This window comes from Canis lupus, chromosome 2 (assembly GCF_011100685.1).
Source record: "Canis lupus familiaris isolate Mischka breed German Shepherd chromosome 2, alternate assembly UU_Cfam_GSD_1.0, whole genome shotgun sequence".
NCBI classification, from domain to species: domain Eukaryota; kingdom Metazoa; phylum Chordata; class Mammalia; order Carnivora; family Canidae; genus Canis; species Canis lupus.
In genome coordinates this window covers 11444280-11467933 of record NC_049223.1, presented here as the reverse complement: position 1 = coordinate 11467933, position 23654 = coordinate 11444280, and the positions used below count along the sequence as shown (strand labels likewise).

General features: G+C 34.6%; 1 protein-coding gene and 1 pseudogene across 1 annotated transcript in view; one reads left to right on the top strand and one right to left on the bottom strand.

Moving 5' to 3' along the window:
• Nucleotides 1-23654, top strand: part of MALRD1 (MAM and LDL receptor class A domain containing 1) — a 754089-nt gene that overhangs the window by 282473 nt on the left and 447962 nt on the right. The window contains 4 exon segments of the mRNA XM_038532060.1: nt 14898-15022; nt 15025-15053; nt 18728-18838; nt 22720-22933. Coding sequence (XP_038387988.1) covers nt 14898-15022; nt 15025-15053; nt 18728-18838; nt 22720-22933 — 479 coding nt within the window.
• Nucleotides 4484-5263, bottom strand: LOC119871058 (annotated as a pseudogene).

Below are 23654 nucleotides of genomic sequence, written 5' to 3'. Positions count from 1 at the left end.
TCCCTTTAGCAAGGTACTAACCTTAAGACAGTTGGGAGCTTCCTGGGGGAATGTCACTTGTATCCCACCCACGAGTGTGTGTGTGTGTGTGTGTGTGGGGGGGTGATTTGCAGGGTGTAGGCTTGTGCTTTGTCCTCAACTAGCCTTCTGTTCCCTCATCAAGTCTGCATGTCCCTCTCCTTCTGCCCCTCCCCCCTGCTTATGCTCCCTTTCTCTCAAATAAATAAATAAAATCTTTAAAAAATGTGCTTCATATAGATAACATACAGTTGTTTCTTGCTCTTTTATTCTAACCAACAATATCTTTTGATGGCATATTTATTTCATTTCATGTAATTACTGCTATGCTCATATTTAGGTTTTTTATTGGACTATTTCTTAAATTCTCAGTTTTTAAAATTCCCTCTTTCTACCTTTCCTTTTAAATTTTTTAAAAAGATTTTATTTATTTATTCATGAGAGACAAAGAGAGAGAGAGAGAGGCAGAGACACAGGCAGAGGGAGAAGCAGGCTCCATGTAGGGAGTCCGATGTGGGACTCGATCCCTGGTCTCCAGGATCAGGCCTTGGGGCTGAAGACGGCGCTAAACTGCTGAGCCACCCGAGCTGCCCTGTTTTTTAAGTTTTTAATTCAAAAATTTTATCATTCTGTTTTACTTTGCCCTTTATCTTTCTAACTATATATCTTTGCAATTTTTATTGGTTACTCTAGATGTTACAATACACATCTTAAATTTAACCCATTGTATCTAGTGTGAATATTGAATTAGTCAAGGTAAAATATAGGGGCTTTAGAACTGATTATTTCCTTTTATTCTCACATATTCCTAGTGCTATTGTTGTCATATATATTGTCAATATAAATGATAAGCCTATCAAAGCAATGTTATTATTTTTACTTTTTTCCATCTCATGTCTTTTAGCAGGATTAAGAGGAAAAAAAGAGTGCACACACATACATACATTAAATATATATAACTTAAAATATTTAGGGACGCCAGGGTGGCTCAGTGGTTGAGCATCTGCCTTCAGCTCAGGGTGTGATCTTTGGGTCCAGGGATCAAGTCCCTTATCAGGCTCCCTGCGAGGAGCTTGCTTCTCCCTCTGCCTATGTTTCTGCCTCTCTCTCTGTGTCTCTCATAAATACATACATACATACATATATACATACATTTTAAATAATTTAAATATGTAAGATATATAAAATTGTATTATACATATACTTTTTAAAAACATATTTATCATTTTAGTCAATTTGAATTCCTAGCTTATGTTATTTTTTCAGTCTTTCTAAAGATATTCCTTTAAAGATCTTTTGGCAAATGAGTCTCCCTCTTTTTTGAGTCTAAAAGTTTATGTCCCTTTCAGTTTTGAAAGACAGCTTCACTGGGTATAGAATTATTTTTTGTTTTTATTAAACACTGTATAATTCCAATGCCTTCAATCATTTCAGGTATCAATTGTTATTCATACTGATGTTTTTCATTAGTAAATGGATCATTTTTCCTTTGCTTGTAAGATTTTCTCTTTACCTTTGGCTTATAACATTTTGGCTATAGTGTATCTATTATTAAGCTTACTAGGTCCTCATATTGTTTTCTACCAAACTTGAGGTTTCCATTCATTTATTTTTTCATGTATTTTATCTTTCCTCTTAATCGGGATTCTATTTGGATTGTTTCATATTGTATTACAAATCTCTAATGTGGTAATTTTTGTCAACCATTTATCTTTGTGATTCTTGAGTTACTATCTTTACTGATGTATTTTCGCCTTTACTCATCCCTTTTTGGTGACATCCAGTCTACTTAGCATCTTATTTTTTAGTTTTGGTTATTGCTTGATTATAGTTCTGAATTACTGTCAGGTTATTTATTTAGAGTTCTCATTTTACTCTTGATATTATCCATCTGTACATTCACTAATACCATAATGTTCTTCAATTTATTGAATAATTTTCCTTTAGTTCATTGAATATATCTATAATAGTAGCCATATAAATGGCACTTTGGTCCATTTAATAACATCTTGACCCACTTGGAGTAGTTTTCTATTGGTTATTTCTTAGTCCATAATGATCACACTACATTTTTTTTCTGCATATCTAGCAGTTTTTTATTGAGAACTGGATATTATTGATAATACATTTTAGTGACTCAGGATTTTGTCATATTCGTGTGAAGATTTTTGTTTCTTATTTTAACAAATAGTTAATTTACCTGGTTTCAAACTGGAACTTTATCTAGTGTACCATATGCAGCTACCCCTATCTCTGTCCTGTTTTTATGGCTTTCTACTGTTGCTTTTTTATGCATTCCTTCTCTGTTTACTGTGCTCTGTCAGTTTCAGGCTCTCTTTTCTGGAACTTCAAGTCCACAACGACTTAAAGCTGTGCCTTCTGCTGTTAGAGTTATGTGCGGTAAAAAATTTACTGTTAAGAAAAACTCAACTTTGAAGACTGGGTCCACATAGCTCTAGTCTTTGAGCACAGTTTTTTCTCTGGTCTCTCCCTGCATTTTGTCATACTTCCATTGTCTCCCTTGTACCTGTGTAGCTTTGCTGTTAGGGTTTCTAGGATGTCTCCTTTGAATTTTCCCTCTGAATTTCTAATCTTTAATTCCTTTAGTCCGGAAGGCTACAATAGTGTCATTTTCTGCAAACATAGCCAAAGGGTAGGGAGGTTGTCAATTTTCTCAGATCAAAAAGCCACAGACTCACTGTTCTTACTACTCTGAGTTGCAGGTTTGTGTATGTATTATGCTCTCCTCTGATTTTTGTCTGCTTTGGAAATATTCCAGTTCCTATTTTAGAATTAACGTATATGTTTTGCACAGTATCTACAATTGTTATCCCTGGGGAGAGGGAGTGCATAATCATTTTAATCCCTTCTACTTCTGGGATTTCATCTATATGACCTTTCAAAATAAATTTTGGCTGTATCTTATACTGATTTCTGCTTACTATGAATTTCACAAGCATGTAATCTTATAAATCCATTTCATAAATTTGGAGAAAATTATGAATCTAGTGAGCATAATCCAATTTGCTAGTTGTATTACATGGAACTTTTAAAATTTCAGTGAAGTTACAAGTCAAGTTTTGAGTAAATAGCCTTAGAGACCAGTGCTGGAAAGACTGAACTTTTTAAAAATCAAGTCAGTCTTAATAAACATTTTTAGTGCAAATATGGTTGGCTCTTATTATTTCAGGAAATATTAAGAATTCTCTTTTAACTTAGTTTTGCCTGACATTGAAATCAATAAGGTAATGCCTATATTGTTTGTGTAACAGATTGAAGTTTTTAATTTTCAAGTAATTTTGTATCTTTTACCTCATTTCTATTTGCAATGCATCTGTGATGTATCAGCCTCTGCATCTATAGATTCTTCCCTTATATACAAGATGAACCCTGCTACATTCTCTAGAATTAGTGCCATTGTTTTTGTTATAATTGATGAACTTAAATGACATATAAAAATACCCAAATTTCATATTTTACATTAGAGTTCACTCTTGGTGTTATGCATTATGTGGGTGTGGACAAACGTACAATGACATCTATCCAGTATTATGGTATAATAGAGAGTACCTTCATTGTCCTAAAAAATCCTTTATGCTCTGCCTATTTATCCCTCCCTTCTCCTCACCAAAGCCCTGGCAACTACTAATCTTTTAGTGACTCCATAGTTTTGCCTTTTCCATAATGTCAGATATTTGGAATCATACAGTATTGTAGCCTTTTCAATTTGGCTTCTTTCACTTAATAATATGCACTTGGAGTTTCCTCCTTGTCTTCTCATGGCTTAATAGTTCATTTCTTGTTAGTGCTGAATAATATTCCATTGTTCAGTGTACCAGTTTATTCATCTACAGAAGGACATTTTGGTTGCTCCCAGCTTTTGGCAGTTGTGAATAAGCTTGCTATAAATATCTATGTGCAAGTTTCTGTCTGGACATAAATTTTCATCTCCTTTGGCTAAATACCAAGGAGCATAATTTCTGGATCATGTAAGAATATGTTCAGTTTTGTAAGAAACTACCAAACTGTCTCTTAAACTGGCTGTACAGTTTTGCATCACCACCATTAATAAATGAGAATTCTTACTCCACATCCTTGCCAGCATTTGATGTTGTTAGTTTCTGCACTTTGGCAATTTTAATAGGCATATTAGTAACATGATATTGTTTTAATTTGCATTTCCCTGACATATGTATGGAGTATCTTTTCATATGCTTATATTTTGCCTCCTGTGTATTTTCTTTGGTGAGGTATCTATTCAGGTGTTGGGCTCCTTTCATGTTTACTACTACTACTGCTGCTTTTTTTTTTTTTTGTAAAACTAGACTATTTTAATACCTTTTATAATAGGATAAATAGTTCTCTTGGTGACTGCAGATATGTCAGGTTGTTTGGTGGTACTCAGAGCCACGACGGTAATGACAGTTTTCCTTATTGGTGTGTAGTCTGCAGTAATTATAAGGAGTTATTTCTCTGAAACTATTGTCAAATACTGTATTTGTACATCCATTGTTTTCAGGATTGTTGGTAACCTGGGCATATTTTCCCCTAAATAACCTTACCATCTTATGTCACAAGGCCCAACTCAAATCACGTTCACCTCAATGATAGTATCTTCAGTAATAACACCCAAAGTTGTATATATTGGGATGAGGGATTCTTTTTACACCAAACACTGGCACGCAAAAGGTGATGTTACGTGGGCCTTTTGGACACAAAGCCCATCGGCCTAATGAGTCTTTCATATTTAGATGGTTTTTGACTAAAGCCCTCTCCAACAAAGCAGACGTCAGTAACCATCCTCTTCTATGCTTTTTTTTTTTTTTTTTTTCTTTCTCTTTCCTGTTTGAAAAGCTTTTAAGAGTTTTGTTTCTCCCTGGGCACAAACTTTGGGGGAAAGGGACTAGCCATTTTTCTGCTTTCTCTTTTTGTTTTTGCTTAATCATATTGGAAAATACTTTAGCTCCAGACTGTTCCTCCCTGTCCAGTAGATATGCAGGATGCTGCTCCTTATTGGAGACTCTTCATTTTTCTTTTGTTTAGTGTTTCTCTTTTCATGTATCTTGAGTCTTTTTCATTTGTATTTTCCTGTCATGCTGTTTATGCTAAAGGTTAGCTTTCATCTTTTTTGCCTTCCTTGAAGGTTCATGAACCTCTCACCTTCCTCCTTTCTCTTTTTCTCATGGTAATCCAAACTATAGCCATAGCACTTCTGGTACAACTCAAAGTAATCATTCTGTGGCATAATGAAGGCCATGGAGCTGCCAGTTAGCAAAGAAACTCTTAATTTTCAGGTCTCACAGACCCACAAGCTGACTCCATACAACCCATGATGGACAGAAACAGTTCTAAAACCTGGCCCATTTTTTTTTTCTGGCCCATTTTTTAATCAGGCTATCTTCTTGCTGTTATTAGAGAATTTTTGTATGTTTTATTTAGCAGTCCTTATTAGATGTGAATGTTCCATGTGAGCTTGACAGGAATGTATATTCTGATGTTACTGGATAAAATAGTCTGTTGATATCTATCAAGCTAATTAATAATGCTGAGTTCACTTTGTCCTTACTGATCTTTTGCCTGTGAAATGTGTCCATTTCTGATAGAAGGGTGTAGAAGTCTCTAGCTATGATAGTGAATTCATCTGTTTTTTGCTTTTGTGGGTTCTATTTTGTTTTTGCAATTCTGTTAGTTTTTGCCTCACATGGTTTGACACTCTGTTTTTAAGCCCATGTACCTTAAGAATTATGTCTTCTTAGACTCTTTATCATTGTGTAATACTGTTCTTTATCCCTGATAACTTTCTTTACCTTTAAACCTGAAACAAATTTGCCTGAAACAAATATAACTTTCATTTACAGTAATATGTGAATAAATTATTGCATTAATAATATTCATTTCTTTTCTTTTTTTAAAAGATTTTATTTATTTATTCATGAGAGACACAGAAAGAGAGAGAGAGGCAGAGACACAGGCAGAGGGAGAAGCAGGCTCCATGCAGGGAGCCTGACACAGGACTCGATCCCGGGACTCCAGGATCACGCCTGGGCCAAAGGCGGCGCTGAACCGCTGAGCCACCCGGGCTGCCCAATAATATTCATTTCTGATAAAGTATAATTTTAAAAATGATTTTTAAATTCTCAAAAATTTAAATTACTCTAATTAGTTTTGAAATGTAGGTCAAAAATTTTTATTAGAAGGGATTTATCTAGTCATTCTCAAAAACAAGCTTTGTACACTCACTTGATAAATATTTAATTAAGGACTTACCATATGCCAGACACTTTTTTGATCAAATACATTAACAATGTGTGAGTTATTAAAAAATATATAATGAACAACTGATTACTGAACTCCTAAATGATTATTTCTGTAAAATTCTATGTGTATGTCTGTGTGTAAATAGTACCCTGGAATTACTCATTGAGTTTCTCAAATATATTTGACTAGAATTCCAACCCATACCTCTCTGAGCCAACTGTTTTTCTTTTTTTACTAGAATATGGTTCCTGTGTTCTACACAGTATGTGATAGAAAATGAGGTGTTGTAAAAACAAGTGTTAATTTTTTTTTAATCTTATTTTCCACAGAGTGTTCATTTAGGGAAGAAGAATTAAGCTTGAATGTCTGTTTTTCTAAGTATTCCTTTTGGATTAGCATCTTGATTTGGCAACTTGAATTGTAGATACTATTTTAGTTGTTAGCATAAGTGGTTTTGAGCAGTGGGTCTCAAAACTTAGCATGCACCAGAATAAGCTGGAGAATTTGTTAAACACATTGCTGCGCTCTACTCCAGAGTTTTGATTTTATATGTTTGAGATAGGGCCCAAGATCTGGTGATTAAAATAAGTTTCCAGGTAATTCTAATGTGGCTGGTTCTGACATCATGCTTAGAGGATGACTAGTTTTGAATATAAAACATGGGGAGAAGGATTTAAGTGTGGTCATGATTTCACTTCACACTGAAGGAATTAGCACTGAAAATTATTCAGTTTTTGTTATCTTTGAAATAGTGGTTATGATCCTAGCTTCTCATCTTTGTTACATATATTGAATGACAAACTATTATTAATACTCTAATTTAAATGTCACAATTTAAAGACTGATCTAAAAACCTCAAATACTTAATTCTATACATCTCAGAAACTCGTGGATTTTTTTTTCCCCCAGGATCTATTTTACAAAGAATATACTCACTTCAGTGAGCTTTAAAAATTTTTGTTTTGAAATTAGAAAATAAACAAATACAACTACATTGTGTAATTTCTATGACTTTAAAATTTATCCATTGTTTTTTTGTTTGTTTGTTTGTTTGTTTGTTTTGTCTGTGTTTCTACTTGCCTCACAAAGTTTTTCTGCAGTGAATGTCATACAATATTAAAACAGGAACTGTGGGGGCTCCTAATTTAAAAAGTTGGCTTTGATACATTTGATATTGAATTCTGAGTATGTAAAACCTCAGGTGGTTGTATAAAATTTCAGCAAATGTTGTTCATTACTTCATTTTTATTTCATGAGGCTAAAAAAGAGAAACCCAAAAGCACTCTGCTAAAATTGTAAGTCCTTTTTAAAAATCGAGAAGCGTTGCACTTGTAAAGGAGAATTTTGATATAGAAAAGCAAGAATTCTGTAACACTTTTATTTAATTTTCAGCAACAGATTCAGGAAATACTTATCGAGTACCAATTGAGTTTAAGCCACTTTACAAGATTCACAAGGTGATGTAGATAAATAAGTTAAAATGGTGCCTTGATATGTATAGAATCTACTGAGGAATAAAGGTTTATTCAGTGAATTAAAATGTAATATGAAGAATACATTTAAAAAGTTATGTATAAATGCTATGAAATTCTTAGGAGGGAGTAATTTTGAATCAAGGGCTTTTGAGTCTAGGGCTCTAAGAGGGCTTGGAATAAGTATATTTGAGATATGTTGTGGAGGATAAATCAAAGTTGTATAGAGGGCAGACCAAGAGCAGAGATTGTAAGTGTGCCTAGAGGAAGGACAGATAAAAGGGAGACGGAGAAAAGAAAGCGCATGATGTATTCAGGTCATTATATGAACATTACAATAGGTATAAATCTGGGTGTCTGAGTAAAGTAATAGGTGAAAGTTGATGCTAGATATTTTTATAGAAAGTTATTCCTTCAATCCTGATGAATTGAGGTTTTATCCGTAGAATAAGTGGTGAGCAAAGTATGGTCTGTGGGACGATTCTGGTCTGAAGTCTGTTTTTGTAAATATAGTTTTATGGGAGCATGGCTGTAACCATTCTTTTAAGCAGTCAGTCCATGGACGTGTTCATGCTACAAAGACAGAAGTTTAATAGTTGTAAGACACCTTATGGTGCATAAAACCTAAAATATTTATTCTATGGGCTTCACAAAAAACTGACCCAGTTATGTTTCAGCGCAGTATAAAATGTCAGTCTGTGTACTATCAGTTACAAATACATGATAATATAAAGAGCTTGCACCAGAATGCAAATTAATTCACTGCTTCCTTTATCAGGAAAGCTGTGTTATGAAAAAAGCAATGTCAGCTGATCTAGACCATGTGTGTAGCGAATAGATTTATATCTTACTGAAGCCTTTTATTGTAACCTGATAGCATATAGTTTAGTTCAAGGGTCTTTGTATCAGTAAAGAGGTATTGAAGTTTTTTTTTTTTTTTTAAGATTCATTTATTTATTTTAGAGAAAGGGTACGTGTGAGCCAGGGGAGGGGGAGAGGTAGTGGGAGAGGGAGAAAGGGAATCTCAAGAGGAATATTGACTGAGCTTGGAGTCTGATATGGGGCTCAATCCCAGGACCCTGAAATCATGACCTGAGCCTAAACCAAGAGTCAGATGCTTACCCTACTGAGCAACCCAGGTGCTCCTGTATTGAATATTGCTAAGCAGGATGGTGGGATCATTGTGTATTGAAAGGACCATAATGTCAAATATAACCTTTTATTATTTTTTTAATCTCTTATTCTGTATCACTGAAGCATAGAATAGATGGCATGTATGGAATTTGGGAGTCAGGGAGAACTGGCTTCAAACCTTGGGGTCTCAGCTAGTATGATTTGACACTCAAGAGGGAATATGCCTTTTTTCTTACCCTATATTCTAAAAATCCCCCACAAGAGCCTCTAATTGGTCTGGCTTGCTTAAGAAGTCTACTACAGCAGTTGATAGATCAGGGATTTTGTTTGTCTCACACAGTAGAGTTGGTGGCTCTGGTAGGGGAGCAGTTAGTTTCCAAAAACAAGAATTGTACATTATCGATACTAGAGTAATGCTATGGAAACCATTAGAAAAACTGTGCTATTGAGCACTTTGTATATTCTGCTACACATGAAGCTAATAAAGTTGGTGACAACTTTTAGTAGATCATATCTCATCAAGTATGCTAAAAAAGCCTATTGTATCATAATGAATGAAAAGGTATTTTTCAGCCCAAAGAATAAGTCTGGAGAATACATCCCTGATGTTGTGTATATATAGGGTCAAAGGTCAGTTGACTCAACTCAAAAATATTTTGATTTGTCCATTCAAGCGTATTTTTTTCTTACTAATTAAAGTGAATACCCAGGAGATTCTCAAATAAGTCAGTATTTTATTTGCTTAATTTGTGTAGCATTAAGACTTTATTTATTTTTTAAAGACTTTATTTATTTATTCATGAGAGACAGAGAGAGAGAGAGAGGGAGAGAGAGGCAGAGATATAAGCAGAGGGAGAAACAAGCTCCATGCAGGAAGCCTCATGTGGGACTTGATCCCAGGACTCTGGGATAGCTCCCTGAGCCAAAGGCAGATGCTCAACCACTGAGCCACCCAGGCATCCCATGTCAAGACTTCAGAAACTGATTATCCTATGTGGCCTGGGAGACTTTCTTTAAAATAGCATGCTCTGGGATACTTGAGCACATACATCATGTACCCACAATTAATGCAGGTAATATTGGTGACCAACAATGTACTGCTACGCCCACACTGTGTTCATAGTATGATGTAAAAACATGAATGCAATTTTCTTACTTGCATTTTAAAAGTAGATCTTTTTTTTTTTTTTTAAGATTTTTATTTATTTGAGAGGGAGAGTGCATGTGAGTGAGCATGAGTTGGGAGCAGAGGTAGAGAGAGAAGCAGGCTCCCCCTGAGCAGGGAGCCAGATGTGGGGCTTGATCTCAGGACCCTGAGATCATGACTCGAGGTGAGGGCAGACACTTAACCAACTGAGCCACCCAGGTGCCCCTCTATCTCCTGATGTCTTTCCTTTTTCTTTTTCTTGAATATGTGGGATACTTCAGGAGTATATAATTTAAGGAATTGTTTTAGAAATTTATATTTATCTCTGTGTTTGAATTTTATCAAATTAATTTGATTTGTAAAAGTTAAACATTCATAGTTTTTCATTGTGTAGCTTCTGGGAAATCAAAACAGAGATCTCTAATTGAAAACTGTTGACTAGATGCCTTTATTGTTGCCAGAATTCAAACTTTCAGTCACTTAATTCCTCCATGGTCTCCAAGATCTGTGAGCTTTTGTTTTGTCTTTTCTTATGTTGCTTTTTGTCAACTTTTTACAAACAATTTTAGCTGAATCCACAGTTCTGTTAGTCCTTTGATCTTTTTATTTCTACAAGTGTTCTGCTAATTTTAAACTCCTTTATTTTGTTTGTCAAGCAGTTTTTGAGGATTTATGAACCAGGTACTGCATTGGAAACAAAATAGGCATGGCCCCTACACACACAAACATACAAATACCCACATACTGTTGAATGTCTGGCATAGTGCGTGGTACATAGTAAGCAGTCAATAAATGGTATTTTGATTAAAGGTGATACATATTTTCCTCCCATTCACTAATCATGATTCAGTGATCATTTTGATCATTGTTTTGGTATCTTTAATAAACAGAACTCCTTAATTTGAATACAGTCCATTTTTCAATATTTCCCCTTATGGTTAGTAATTTTTACATATCATTAAAACTTTCTCAATTCCACATCATGAAGATATTATTTCCTTATTGTAGAGAAGAAACTTTATTGTTTTACCTTCTACAGTCCAGGTACAACCTGCCTAGAATTTATAATTTTTTAAAAGCTGTGAAATACGGCTAAGTGTTATTTTTTTGACCCCCCCCCCACACATTGCTACCTAATTTATTCAGTATACATTAAAAGGATTGTCTTTTCTGTCATTGCTCTGAAGAACCAAACTTTTCATAAATCATGTGTACAAGTGTGTGTAAATTGGTTTCAGGACTGTTCCATCTTTTTCCCTGGCCTGTTTGCCTGTCTAGTACCACTCTATCTTGATTATTCCACCTTTATAATGAATAGATATGTTAGAATAAATTCTCTTTGTTCTCCTTTACATTAGAGATCTGGCTCTTCTTATTCCTTTAGATTTCCATGTGATGCTTAGAGTCTGTTTGTCAGTCTAGGAAAGAATATCTGTGGAAATTGAGCCAGATCTCAGTGAATCTATAAATCAGTAAATCAATTATATATCCACTTCTGTTAGGATCCTGGGATATTAGCATGCAAGGAACGAAGCTGGAAGTGCTTACTTATTGAGACATAATTTAAATTAATATAATAATCCTGCTTCTTAAAAATGATCTTAATTCATACACTCTGTGGTTTGTGGGACACTAAACTCTTTGTTCTATTAGCAGCAACTAATGACATAAACATAACCACAAATCACAACTAACATTTATTAAATATATAGGATGGGCCAAGTACCATTTTAGATGTTCCTTTATTTTACTTCTAATTCTTAATGAGACCTTCTATGGACCATTCATAAATGAAGAAATGAATATGTTCAGAGAGATTAACTAAGCTGCCTAATGTTGTCCACCTAGTAAATGGTGAGGCCAGAGGACAAACTCTATTGGATGCTTTGCTCACAATCGTATTTCCAGGGCATGGGGCAGGCAAGACTGCAAAGAATGACAATAAGTATGTGGGGACTGAATGCATACTTAGTCTTTTTCTCTATCCATTTGCTATTGACTCATAATTCTTTCCTCAAGAAAAATGATAAAATTTTCAAAATAAAAATGGTTTTAATAAATAGCAAAGTTACATTCTAGCATAATATTTTGGTGAGAAAGTGGTAAGAAGTCTAATGAATCAAAGTGGGCCAGAATGCCCAAACTGTGAAGAATCAGCTCTTCGTTTAGTACTTCAAAACACTATGTGTTACCCAGATGTCTTTAATGTTTTATTATTTCTTTTTTGAATTGATATTTAAAGTAGGAGCATAAACTCTTTTATGGCAAGTATGCTGATATTTAATTGTTTTCATCCTGAGTTTTCCTCTTTGATTTGGAGGTAAGGAGGAAAAAGACACACTTTAAAAAATTATCTACCAACATTAAAATATATTTAAATAAAACTGACATATATTTAACAGAGACTAGACTTGAACCTTGAAAGCCTTTTAGCTGTAAGTAGAACCTCAGACCAGTTTCCTTTCTATTTTACATGCTTTAATTTTTTATACATATTTTTTTATTCTTTATGTGACTCAAACTATTTGGTTCTTAAGAGTCTATTTTACATACATGAAAATATGATTTTACTCACATGTAGAATCTGAAAAACAAAGCGAATGCACAGAAAAATAGACTTTTTTTTTTTAAGCAACTTAAATACAGAGAACAAACTGGTGGTTTCCTGAGGGGAAGTGAATAAGGGGATTGGGGAAATAAATTAAGCGATACATACTCTGAACTTCCACTTATAAAGTAATTAAGTCACAAAGGCAAAAAGTTCAGCATAGGGAATAATGTCAGTAATGTAATAATATGTGATTGCAGATGGTGACTACACTTTCTGTGGTGAGCACTGAGTAATGTATAAAATTATTAAATCAATATGTAGTATATCTGAAACTCATAACATTGTTGTCAATTATATGTCAATTAAAAATGTTAAAAAAATAAGCTGTCTAAAGGTGACCGCATTATTGTAAAAAAAAAAAAAGCACACGATTAAGTTATTACAGATTAGACCTGGTAATTTCAGGCTTTACCATTACATGTGCACATTGTACCAGCTGATACATGAATTTAAAATCAAAATGGTGGAGTACTTGTTTTGTTTCTTTTTTTCCCCTTCGCTTCTTTGACCCCATCAAATAACTTCTTTCACAGAAATGTCCCTGAATTTACAAAGCCTCAGTCATTCATACACATTAGGGGAATCCATAATGTTCAAGGAACTTAAATAGAATGTATCTTACCAACCCAAGAAAGCCAACTACAAAAAATATTCATATAAAGCTCTTTACACATAGGTCCTAGGTTACCAGCTTCTGTGCAAAAGAAGAAAATGAAAAATTGTTTTATTATTTATTATTTGAAACTAACTTCAGGCCTGGGTTCAAACCTCCCTCACACCTGAGTTGACCCCAAACAAATGCTAAATCATTGCAACCTACTCTTGTGCTCTGATGAAGAGGTCCCTACGGCATGAAAGATTTCTTTAAAATGTTCTTAAGTAAACTCCTTTCCTCCTATGGCCTCTATTGGAAAAATAAGTGGGGAATCTGGGCAACCAGTGGCAGTGGATCCACCTCTTGATGGTGGCTATGGAAGCTTACATTAGCCAACCCTCATGTCCCACTCCTGGTCTGCCCTCTGAAGACATCTCTATAGACAGAGTCCCGTCCTTCAAGACTAGCAGGCAGGATCAGAGATGGGCCTAGCATCTCAAAGGTTACATCTCAGCCTGTTTTGGGAGGATGGCCGAGGCACTGGCCCCAACCTTGGCTGTTGTCATGTTGCCAGTTCCTAGGTGACTCCAGTAGTGCCTGTCTGAGGGCCACCAGACCAAGGAAGGGGAAAGGATCAGTGGAGAGCAACAAATCCAAGAGCTACCAGTGTCCCCCAGATATGTGGGGGGTGACAGTACAAGCAGGATTAAAAGTGAGTGGTGTCCATGATGGGTGGGATGGAAACCCAGGCAGCATGGAGCAAGGTGAGGGCAGAGAGTTAGAGGTCCTCTCCTTAGGGAGTAGAGGAGGAACTCCTCTTCCAAGTTTCCAAAAGGTACTCTGATTCTGTCAGACATCCATCCTATTAAGTACTGTTTTCTAAAAAGGTAAACCACAACAGCATAAAAAGAAGATTCCCACAGTGCTAGCTCTTTATCTTTTCTTAGAAAAAAGACTCAAGCAAAAATAATCTTATTGCTCCAAACACTGGTTTTCTAGGAGATAGCTGATACATCAAGGAGCTGATAATTGTAAAAGAAGGAAATGATAGAGGCAGGGAATGTCCAGAGGCAAGAAGGCTTTGAGGAAGGAGGTGAGTGGTCTTAGTACCACAGGGTCAGACAGCAGAGGGAATGTAGGGCAGATGCCCCTGCCATCTCTGCTGTCATTTGCTCTGGGACCACTGCTGGCAGTGCCATGAAGAAGAACAGGACCCTGTTGAGAGTCACATCTCCAGTGTTGGGCACATTTCTCCTCTAGCTGTACATAAGATATCTCTTAAGTAAAAATTGAATACACTCCCTCAGAAAGGCAGCCATGGGGATCAAACCATGTCTGGGTGGAAGGAAAGGATTCCCACTCTCCTGTCCCAATGCCCCTGGGATGACATGAGGCTAAGGCCTGCGATCTTATTTCCCAGTCTCCAGAAATGGGTCACATAGAGCCAGTCTTGAGCGAACGGACTGTGGCATCCTCCTGGCTAGGGAAAAGAGGCAGGAGAATAGTTATTTCTGCTGCAGATTCTGAGTCATCATTATGCTGTAAAACATCATTATGCTTTTAGGAAAACCTATGGAACAATAAAATATGGTCAGTGTTGAACTATATATGTTATGATCTTCTTCTCTTTTTAATCTGACAAATACTTTGTACTTTCCCCAGAAATACCACAGATGGCTGGTACCTGTATGCTAATAGTTCAAATGGAAAATTTGGTGGCATGGCTGATATACTGACTCCTGTTATTTCACGCATGGGACCAAAATGTACCCTGGTGTTCTGGACTCAGAGAATGGTGTTACAGTTGGTTGTCTCCAGGTACTACTTAGGCAATTGCACTTTCTACATTTTCCCTATAAAATTCATATGGTTCAATTTAGTGTTATTAAAATGTAGTCTTCTAATAGATGAGAATGGGTAATTATCAACACCTAACTAGTTTCAATATGATACGATTGAAAAAACAGCTTTAGCAGAATTGGATTTGAATGGCCAGTGGAACATTTTTACTAATCACTTTATGGTTAGTAGGTTTATTCTGAGGTTATAGCTTTTGTGTAGTGCAGTTTTATACTTGAGATGTTTCGTGTAGGTTTTAGTGTCCATGTTCAAATGGATCACACATACTTTGGTGACCTTTGAAGGTCCATTCTTCCTGTTGATGGGACTGCTGCTACATTTTCCAGTTGTCTTTTGAAAATTGTTTCTTTGTTTAAAAACAATAAACTATTTCAGAATTATTGTTTAAACTATTTCAAATTGTTCCAAGAATCTCACAAACTCTGATATAACATTCAGTCAGAGTTCCTATTTTTTTGCCCATTGTCCCGGTACCATCTTTTATAGAAAATATTCCATATAGGATCATGTATCATACCTACTCATTTCTTTCTGGTGTCTTTAAAACTGGACTAATTACTTAATCTTCTCTAGATTTTTATGATTTTGATATTTTAAAATATTATCATCTAAACCAGTATGTAGAATCCACTCAGTTTTGAACACACACATATATATTTTCAATAAACACATATATTATACATATATATACATATATATATGTATACATACATACATTGGTGTTGTAATAGCATCAATATTGTGTTCCTTTTACTGCATCCCATGGTGGTATATGATATCTATAGGTCTTATTACTTTTATTCCACTTGTTATCAATAAATATTTTGTGAATAGATATTTTGATAGTATATAAAATCCTGTTCTCAAGTCAATTTTACTTGCTAGTTTTTGTTTCCTTTAGTATTTTTCACTGGAATGAATTTTACTATGATGATAGCTTAATTGTTATTTCAAACTCAATTATTCTGTTTACATTTGTTGATTGGTTTTCTGTTATAAAAAATAGCATTGCCACCACCAACAAAATTACCTCTCCATTTATTGATTTACATCAGTGTGGGTTCATGGATCCTTTTTGTATTCAATTTTTTATTGTCAATTATAATTATTATTAGTTAATTGTGTCTTAAATTGCCCCAGATTTGCTCATAGGAGACCCTTTAAGCTGACTTCTGTCTCTTTAACAATCCCATCAATTTTTGAGCCTTTTCTTGCTTTCTATCCAAGATGTCCCAGATTCATTTTTATCTTGTGTTATCCCTGGAGTTAACTTTATCCAGGGTTCCTGGTTTCTTTTAGAAGACCAAGTTATACAGGCAAAACAGAGAGAGGTTCTAGAGTCTCAGTACAGGTCCCTAGATCCTGTTCTCTCATATTGGACATGCCTTATATAATATATGGGATTTTAAGTAATATGTATAGATGCATCATTTACACAGAACAAGCCAGCTCAGTTGTCAAACATCTCCATTTGTACTATTTCATGTAGCATTTTCCAGGAAGCGATGTCTGAAAGATCAATCTCAAAATTCTACAGTTGTTTCCCGTGAGAAGTTTCAGACCAGGAATATCTTGCTAAATGCAGGCATAGCAAAGGGTTCTCCCCCCTTATCAAACACCATTAATTTATTAGCGAAGATGTCTACATAAAGCATATTTGCAAAGAGATTACAGGTAGGTCACCTACCCCCTCCACCACCAAAAAAAAGAGACACAGATTGCAGGCCAGCTGCTCAACCACTTTTTCCCCTGTACCTTGATTATAATTTTATTATTATGTGCTTTGTCTCCTCATTTTATTACTGTCTTAGTCTAAGTTTTTCCTGGCTCTATTAAATATTTATTTTTACAAACAAGTTATAGATAAACATAGTTCCCTAAATGCTGTTTTTTTTTTTAACTTGGAAATATATTAAATTAACTTATTAGTTTTAGGAAATTATCTTCTTTATTGTGAGACTCCTTACCAATAGTGATTTAAAAGTACATTTGCATTATAAATATGTGTGCATGTTTGATAAACTAAAAACATCCAATAGTCTTATGGATTAAAGTTATAGTTTATCATTTGTTTTACATTGGCTTTTTTTGGCAAATATTCAATACAGCTTACTATAGGATTTTCATCAGAAAAAGAGAATTATTTAACTGGCACATTTTGTGGTTAAGATTAATTCTTTTTTCAGGTACAATTTTGTATTACTGGGTAAAAATTTAGAAAATATTATTGAAATGTTATAAGTACTTATTTATCAAATACTTAAAATGATAATGTATGTGATCCTTATTTTTGTGTATGAACACATTTTCCTTAGCCATTTATATGTAGAATGGTATTCATACAAAGATCTATTTCCCATGCTTTTTAAAAGTATTCATCAAAAACTAGTTTTTGATTTTTTAGAAATTATATATTTTTTTACTTTGATACAAGCATGTTATTTTAACTTAAATTATAAAGACTAAAACCATGGTGATATTTTTGTTAGCTTCATATTACCTAGGGATTCTAAAGGGTCTAGAAACTCTACTTCTATAAAATTAACAGTTTGAATGTTAATTATGCTCCAATCAAATAGCTATTTGAATTTAATTGAAAATAGATAATAAAACCATTAAAAGTTACCTTCACTTTGCAAAGTCAAAACCTTCACGAACCCTTTATCAGAACGATTCTTTGGGTTGTACACATTGTATTTTTAAAATGTAGTGCTGTGAAATAATTAAGTAAGCCATCTAAGTCAGTTACTTTAAAGTGTAGAATTGTTCTGCTATTCCCTATTCTCTTCAGTTACCCTCTCGTTGGTTCAGTTTGTAGCATTCTAAAAGGAGAGCCAGAATAATTTGTCTGCTGAGACTAATCAGAATTTCTCTTTAGAATAAGGTTATAGTACTGAGAATTCGAGGTTTCAAGGCTCTCTGGTAGAAGCATCTTAACTATAACAGTGTGAGTCAGTGCCCACTAAGACCACCCAGGAGTGCTGTTAAAAGTGAATGGGCTCCCATTGTAATACCACTGTCTCCACTGAACCCAGAAGGATGAGGAAAGAAAGTCATCCTCAGAAAAATGTTTTAGGCAGTAATAAGTGCTTTCTATTCAACTTCATGAATATTATTGAATATGTAAAATTTCAGTTGTTACTTCTGTCATTTTTTTTAAGCTAATGTAGTTAAGAGTTAATTAAATGATGCCTAGACCTGTTGGACTTGACTGGCAGATTCTCAAGTACACCTTTATTACACAAAGCTTGTGAGGTATCCTGGAGATACACTGCTGTATAGAAAACAAAGATATCTCATGAAAACTGTCCCCACTTTTCTCTAAGGGACTTCATGTTGATATTAAAATGTTTTTAAGGGCAGCCCCTGTGGCGCAGCTGTTTAGCATTGCCTGCAGCCCGGGGTGTGATCCTGGGGACCTGGGATCGAGTCCCACGTCAGGATTCCTGCATGGAGCCTGCTTATCCCTCTGCCTGTCTCTGCCTCTCTCTCGCTTTCTCTGAATGAATAAATAAATAAATCTTTAAAAAAAATAAATAAAATGTTTTTAAAAATCACTGGGCAAGTTCTGAATGTTTAAAATTTATCAAGACCAAATATTTTAACATCTCTTACTTGATTTATCCCTATAGGTACTCAGCAAGAAAGACAATGTTACTTCTAAATTGTGAGCTCAAATAGGACAGCAAGGTGCATGGTGGAAGAAAGTAGAAGTGTTTTTAGGTGTTCAATCACATATACAGGTTTGTAATCCAAACAGTTGGGTGATGAGGGAGTTTTGTTGCTTTTTCCCCTGTAATCCTACTTTATTTCCTCCACTCATAGTCTTCCCATTCCCTTCCTGATGTGTTATATGAATGCCTAACACTCCATGGCCATGGAGCATGTCCATGAGGAATTCAGTTCTAGATGTTCTAATTTCTCCCAACCAGACAACCATATTCTAGGAATATGTAATTTTAATGCCAACCACGCTCCATTTCACAATCAGCCTCCCTCATAGAAAGAACACCTCCCTTGATTTTACAGACATATTCTTGGAGACTGTGGATTAATTATGTTAATTTATTTCAAAACTAATTAAAAGACAGACTTTTAAAAGCACATTATGTGGTTAAACCTTACTAGAGGTAATAGATTTACCTAATTCAAAAATATTTGGGGAGGCACCAAATTGTGTGCCGCTGTATTTGTCTCTGTGTATATTACAGTAATATTAGGAGGATAAGACTTATACGTATCTAACAATTTAAAATAAGAAGAAGTAGTACATAGATTAAAATGCTTAAATTGAAGATAATTACATGCCAAGGTAATTGGTATGGATTTTGTTTTTTATGGATTATCAGGAAAATAACTCATGGATGTGTGTGTGTGTGTGTGTGTGTGTGTGTGTTTGGCATTTTTTTGGAAAATGAGGGTTAATGATTAAAATTTTTAAGATTTGTATCAGGAGAAGGAGAATTCAGAATTCAGTTACCCATTTATACTGGGGAACATTTTCTTAGTCTTAATTGCTCAGGGCTTAATTTCGTGAGTTTAGAACCATTTACCTCTAGATAGAAGATATATCTTGACTAATTATTGCATTTCCAGTCCTCTGTATATGCAGAAATAGTAGCCAGTTCTACTGTGAATATTCAGTAACTATCTATAGTTATGTGCTGGATAGATCAGCCCCTCTCAATTCCAGTGGAAGCACGGGCTAGCTCCCTCTGCGTAAAGACATCAATACATGGAGCACCTGGGTGGCTCAGTGGTGAGCCTCTGCCTTTGGCTCAGGTCATGATCCCGGGGTCCTGGGATCGAGTCCCACGTGAGGCTCCCTTGTGGGGAATCTTCTCCCTCTGCCTGTTTCTGCCTCCCTGTGTGTCTCTCATGAATAAATAAAATCTTTAAAGAAATACATTGATATATCATTGTCCCTAATTTCTTGGAATAGTAGGTGTAATAAATTCCATATGTTTTTGGACTTCTCACTTGAGTCCAGTTTTCTTATGGGTCATTTGTGGATAATTTAGGAAATTGATAAGAAATAAGTTCACCCTGAAGATGTAATTATTAGACTGAAATTTCAAATTGAACAATATGAAATTTGTTATTAACATGATTCCATCTGTTCAGTCTCTGAGATCTTTTAACTGAGGGTAGAAGAAACCTCAGCAAGAACAAGTAGGTTTTCCTGCTACCAGACATAGGCTTCTACCCCAGGCAGTGAATTCTTAACCATGTCTGTGCAAGTAGAATATTTGTATGGTAAAATTATGTTCAAAATAACATTAAGGGGGAATTTCAGCAGGAGGAATCAATTATTAATTACTTGGTTAATTTAGCCTTTCTGAAATTTACTTTTTCATATATTGAAATTTGAGTAAAGAGAACTCTTATTTGAATCTTAAAATCAGATGGCTTGTAAATATTTAATATTTTTTTGTGATTCACTCATTCCTTCAATACAAACTTAATAAGCACCTACTATGTGCAAAGCTCATTACTATGTATTGGAGATAGAGTTGATGAGCCAGGCATACTGTCTGTGATTCTTCTATTTTCATAGTATCATTCCCTTTTACCTCAGAAAAAAGAATACCTCTATCCCTTGAGCATAAGATATTTTTAGGAATTATATGTAGAATCAGCACTGAGTAGTTTTCACTTTTATCTGAGAGCCCTCAAACTTAGAGTATTTAATTATTTTGCATGACTAGAGCAGGCATGTACATAGAACTTAGTAAGTGCTAAGTACTATTCTATGAATTTGAAATACTTACTCCTTAGTTTTGATAGTAATTATATGATAATTATCCCCCTTTTATAGATCAGAATACAGAAAGACCAGTATATTAAGGAACTTGCTCTCGTTGCATACTACAAAATGGCATAGATGGACTTTAAGCCTAGACAGTTCATCTACAAGTCCATAATCCAAACACTGTGCCATATTGTTCCTCAGATTTTTCCAAAATAATTGATCCTGCCTTTATTCTACTGAAAACATACAATTATACTTTTAAAAAAGTGTAATCACATTCAGTACTAAAGCCCATGGAATCGTAACCAAGATTTTATGGAGCGTTGGGATATAAGCAATGATTTGATCGTTTGGACATGGTAGGTACCTGAGAGTACATCTATAGGATTGCACATAGACAAAGTAATAAGGAAATACTTATTATCTAATTTCCTTTTCACAGAACATTGTATCATGTGTTTAAATGTTTAGATACATCCAGAAAATAGAGTACCCTTTGCAGTTTATCAGTGTTTCCTTATAAGAACATTGTAGTCCTTACTCTGTCTAGTTTTACTTCATAATGACTTTCAACCTCTCACTCTATCAAATTTATTGGTCTTACCAGCATATCTCTTATGAAGAACAACTTATGTAAATTTGCTATGCTCATTTACATAAAAATTGCATTTTTTGTTTTGGTTTTCATAATTTGAGAGGCATGATTTTCAATTATTCCATTATCTCATCTTAAAAGGAAAACACATAGGTTTTCAAACAGTCACATAAAAGCATAATACATCTTAAGGAAAAAATTGTAATTCTTTCAAGAAAAAAGTTTAGATTTTGTCAAAAGGTGTTTGGGAGCTTGAACAATACATATTTGTGTAAAATCACTGAAGTAAATCTGTATTCCTTGTTAACTCATTTCGAATTGTTCTAAATTTAATTTAAAATGTATTAAGAAGGGCACGTGATGTGATGAACACTGGGTATTATACACTGCTGATGAATTATTGGAATACTACATCTGAAACTAATGATGTACTATATGTGTTGGCTAATTGAATTTAAATAAAAATATTTCTTATGTTAATACACAAATACAGATGGCATGCAGAAAATTAATAGAAACATTCTGAATTAATTTCACTTAGAAATTTAAAACTAAACAATTTATGACTTCTGGTGTTCTGTAAAACAGTGTTATTTGTTCTTCTATGCATTGGTAATGTTACAAATTGAAGATGAAATTTGTAAACATTTTAACAACTCTTGTTATTACTTTTAATTATTTATCATTTTTTTTTGGAGTCCATGTAAGTGGGATTTCACTGAAAAACAGGACACATAGGAGAATATTGTTTATACATACTTTAGTTAAAGGGAAATTAAAATAATTTTAACTCCAAAGATGTGGGTAATTAAAAATACCTCATGGAATTGAGGTTCAATATCTTCACTTTCACATGGTTGGGGTGGACAGACCTGAGGAGTGGCAAAAAAAAATTGGCCAAAAAAAAAGATGTACTTGCATCTTCTTCCTCTTAGTATGCTCTGTCAGCCAGTTGGCCTCCTTCCTCCCATAGGAGATGAGGCTCTAAGTAGTGAAGTGGGACTGTTTTGGATGAGAGAGCTGCAGCATTGGTAGGTTGGTGGCTCCTGCAGGTTTTCTATGCCACCTGCCCTAAAAATCTAGACAAGAGGCAGTGGTGTTGCCTCTCCCACATCTGTTGGATGACCCTCAAACATCTTGGGTCATTTCATTTTGGGAATATTTTTATTAAATTCAAACCTTATGCCATATATTTAATGTTTGCCTCAAATTTTGAATTCTTGGATGTTTCAACTGAAATTGGATTTCTTTCTTTCTTTCCTTCCGTTTTTTTAAAGATTGTCTTTAGGGCAAAGCGTGGTATCAGTTACATGGGAGATGTAGCAGTGGATGATATTTCCTTTCAAGATTGTTCCCCTCTACTTAGCTCAGACAGAAAGTGTACTGCTCAAGAATTCATGTGTGCAAACAAGCATTGCATTGTGAAGGATAAGCTGTGTGATTTTGTGAATGATTGTGCTGATAATTCAGATGAGACTGCTTTCATTTGCAGTAAGTGGAAGTTTTCTATTTCCTTACTTTTGCCTTTGTTTCCTACAACCTTACACTGCATGTGGTGTGTTAATTGCTGAAGCATACAAAGTACGTATAGCTCAGCAGCCAAGGCAGGTAAGATAATTTACCTATTTAAATACATTTCTTTCTTTTCTCAGTACTTAACTTTAGAACTGAAATTCATTTAAAACTTGGTGTCTTGGTGTGTGTGAGATAATTGGCAATAAATTGGAAAACAGGTGTCTTCAAAGACAAACAGAAGAAAACAAGTATTTTTCATATGAAAGAAAGTTTTGGAAAAAAAGACAAGCAAAACATCCACCATAGCCAATTCATGCAGGGTTAATAGGTTTCTATGCTTGGTGCATTTTAGAGAGTTATCATTCCTTTGTGTAAATTATGAGATGTGATAAATGTTAAAAAAAATACCTAGGTAATCTATTAAACAAGGTCATCTTCTAAAGGAAATACATATCAGCTGATATATGATATTATTATAGGAGATCAACTCATAATAAACAGCACGATTAAAATATCCTTAGCTAAATGGGCCATATATGCTCGTTTGTGTAAGTCTGTAAATTGTGCAGCACAGTCCAGTTATTGCCTCATTTCATGGCAAATGAGATGAATACAGATTGTTGAAATGAAGGTTGACAAATTATTCCACTTACCAGGAATAATTTCTGAGCAAGAATATTTTAGTCTGAGCTGCTGT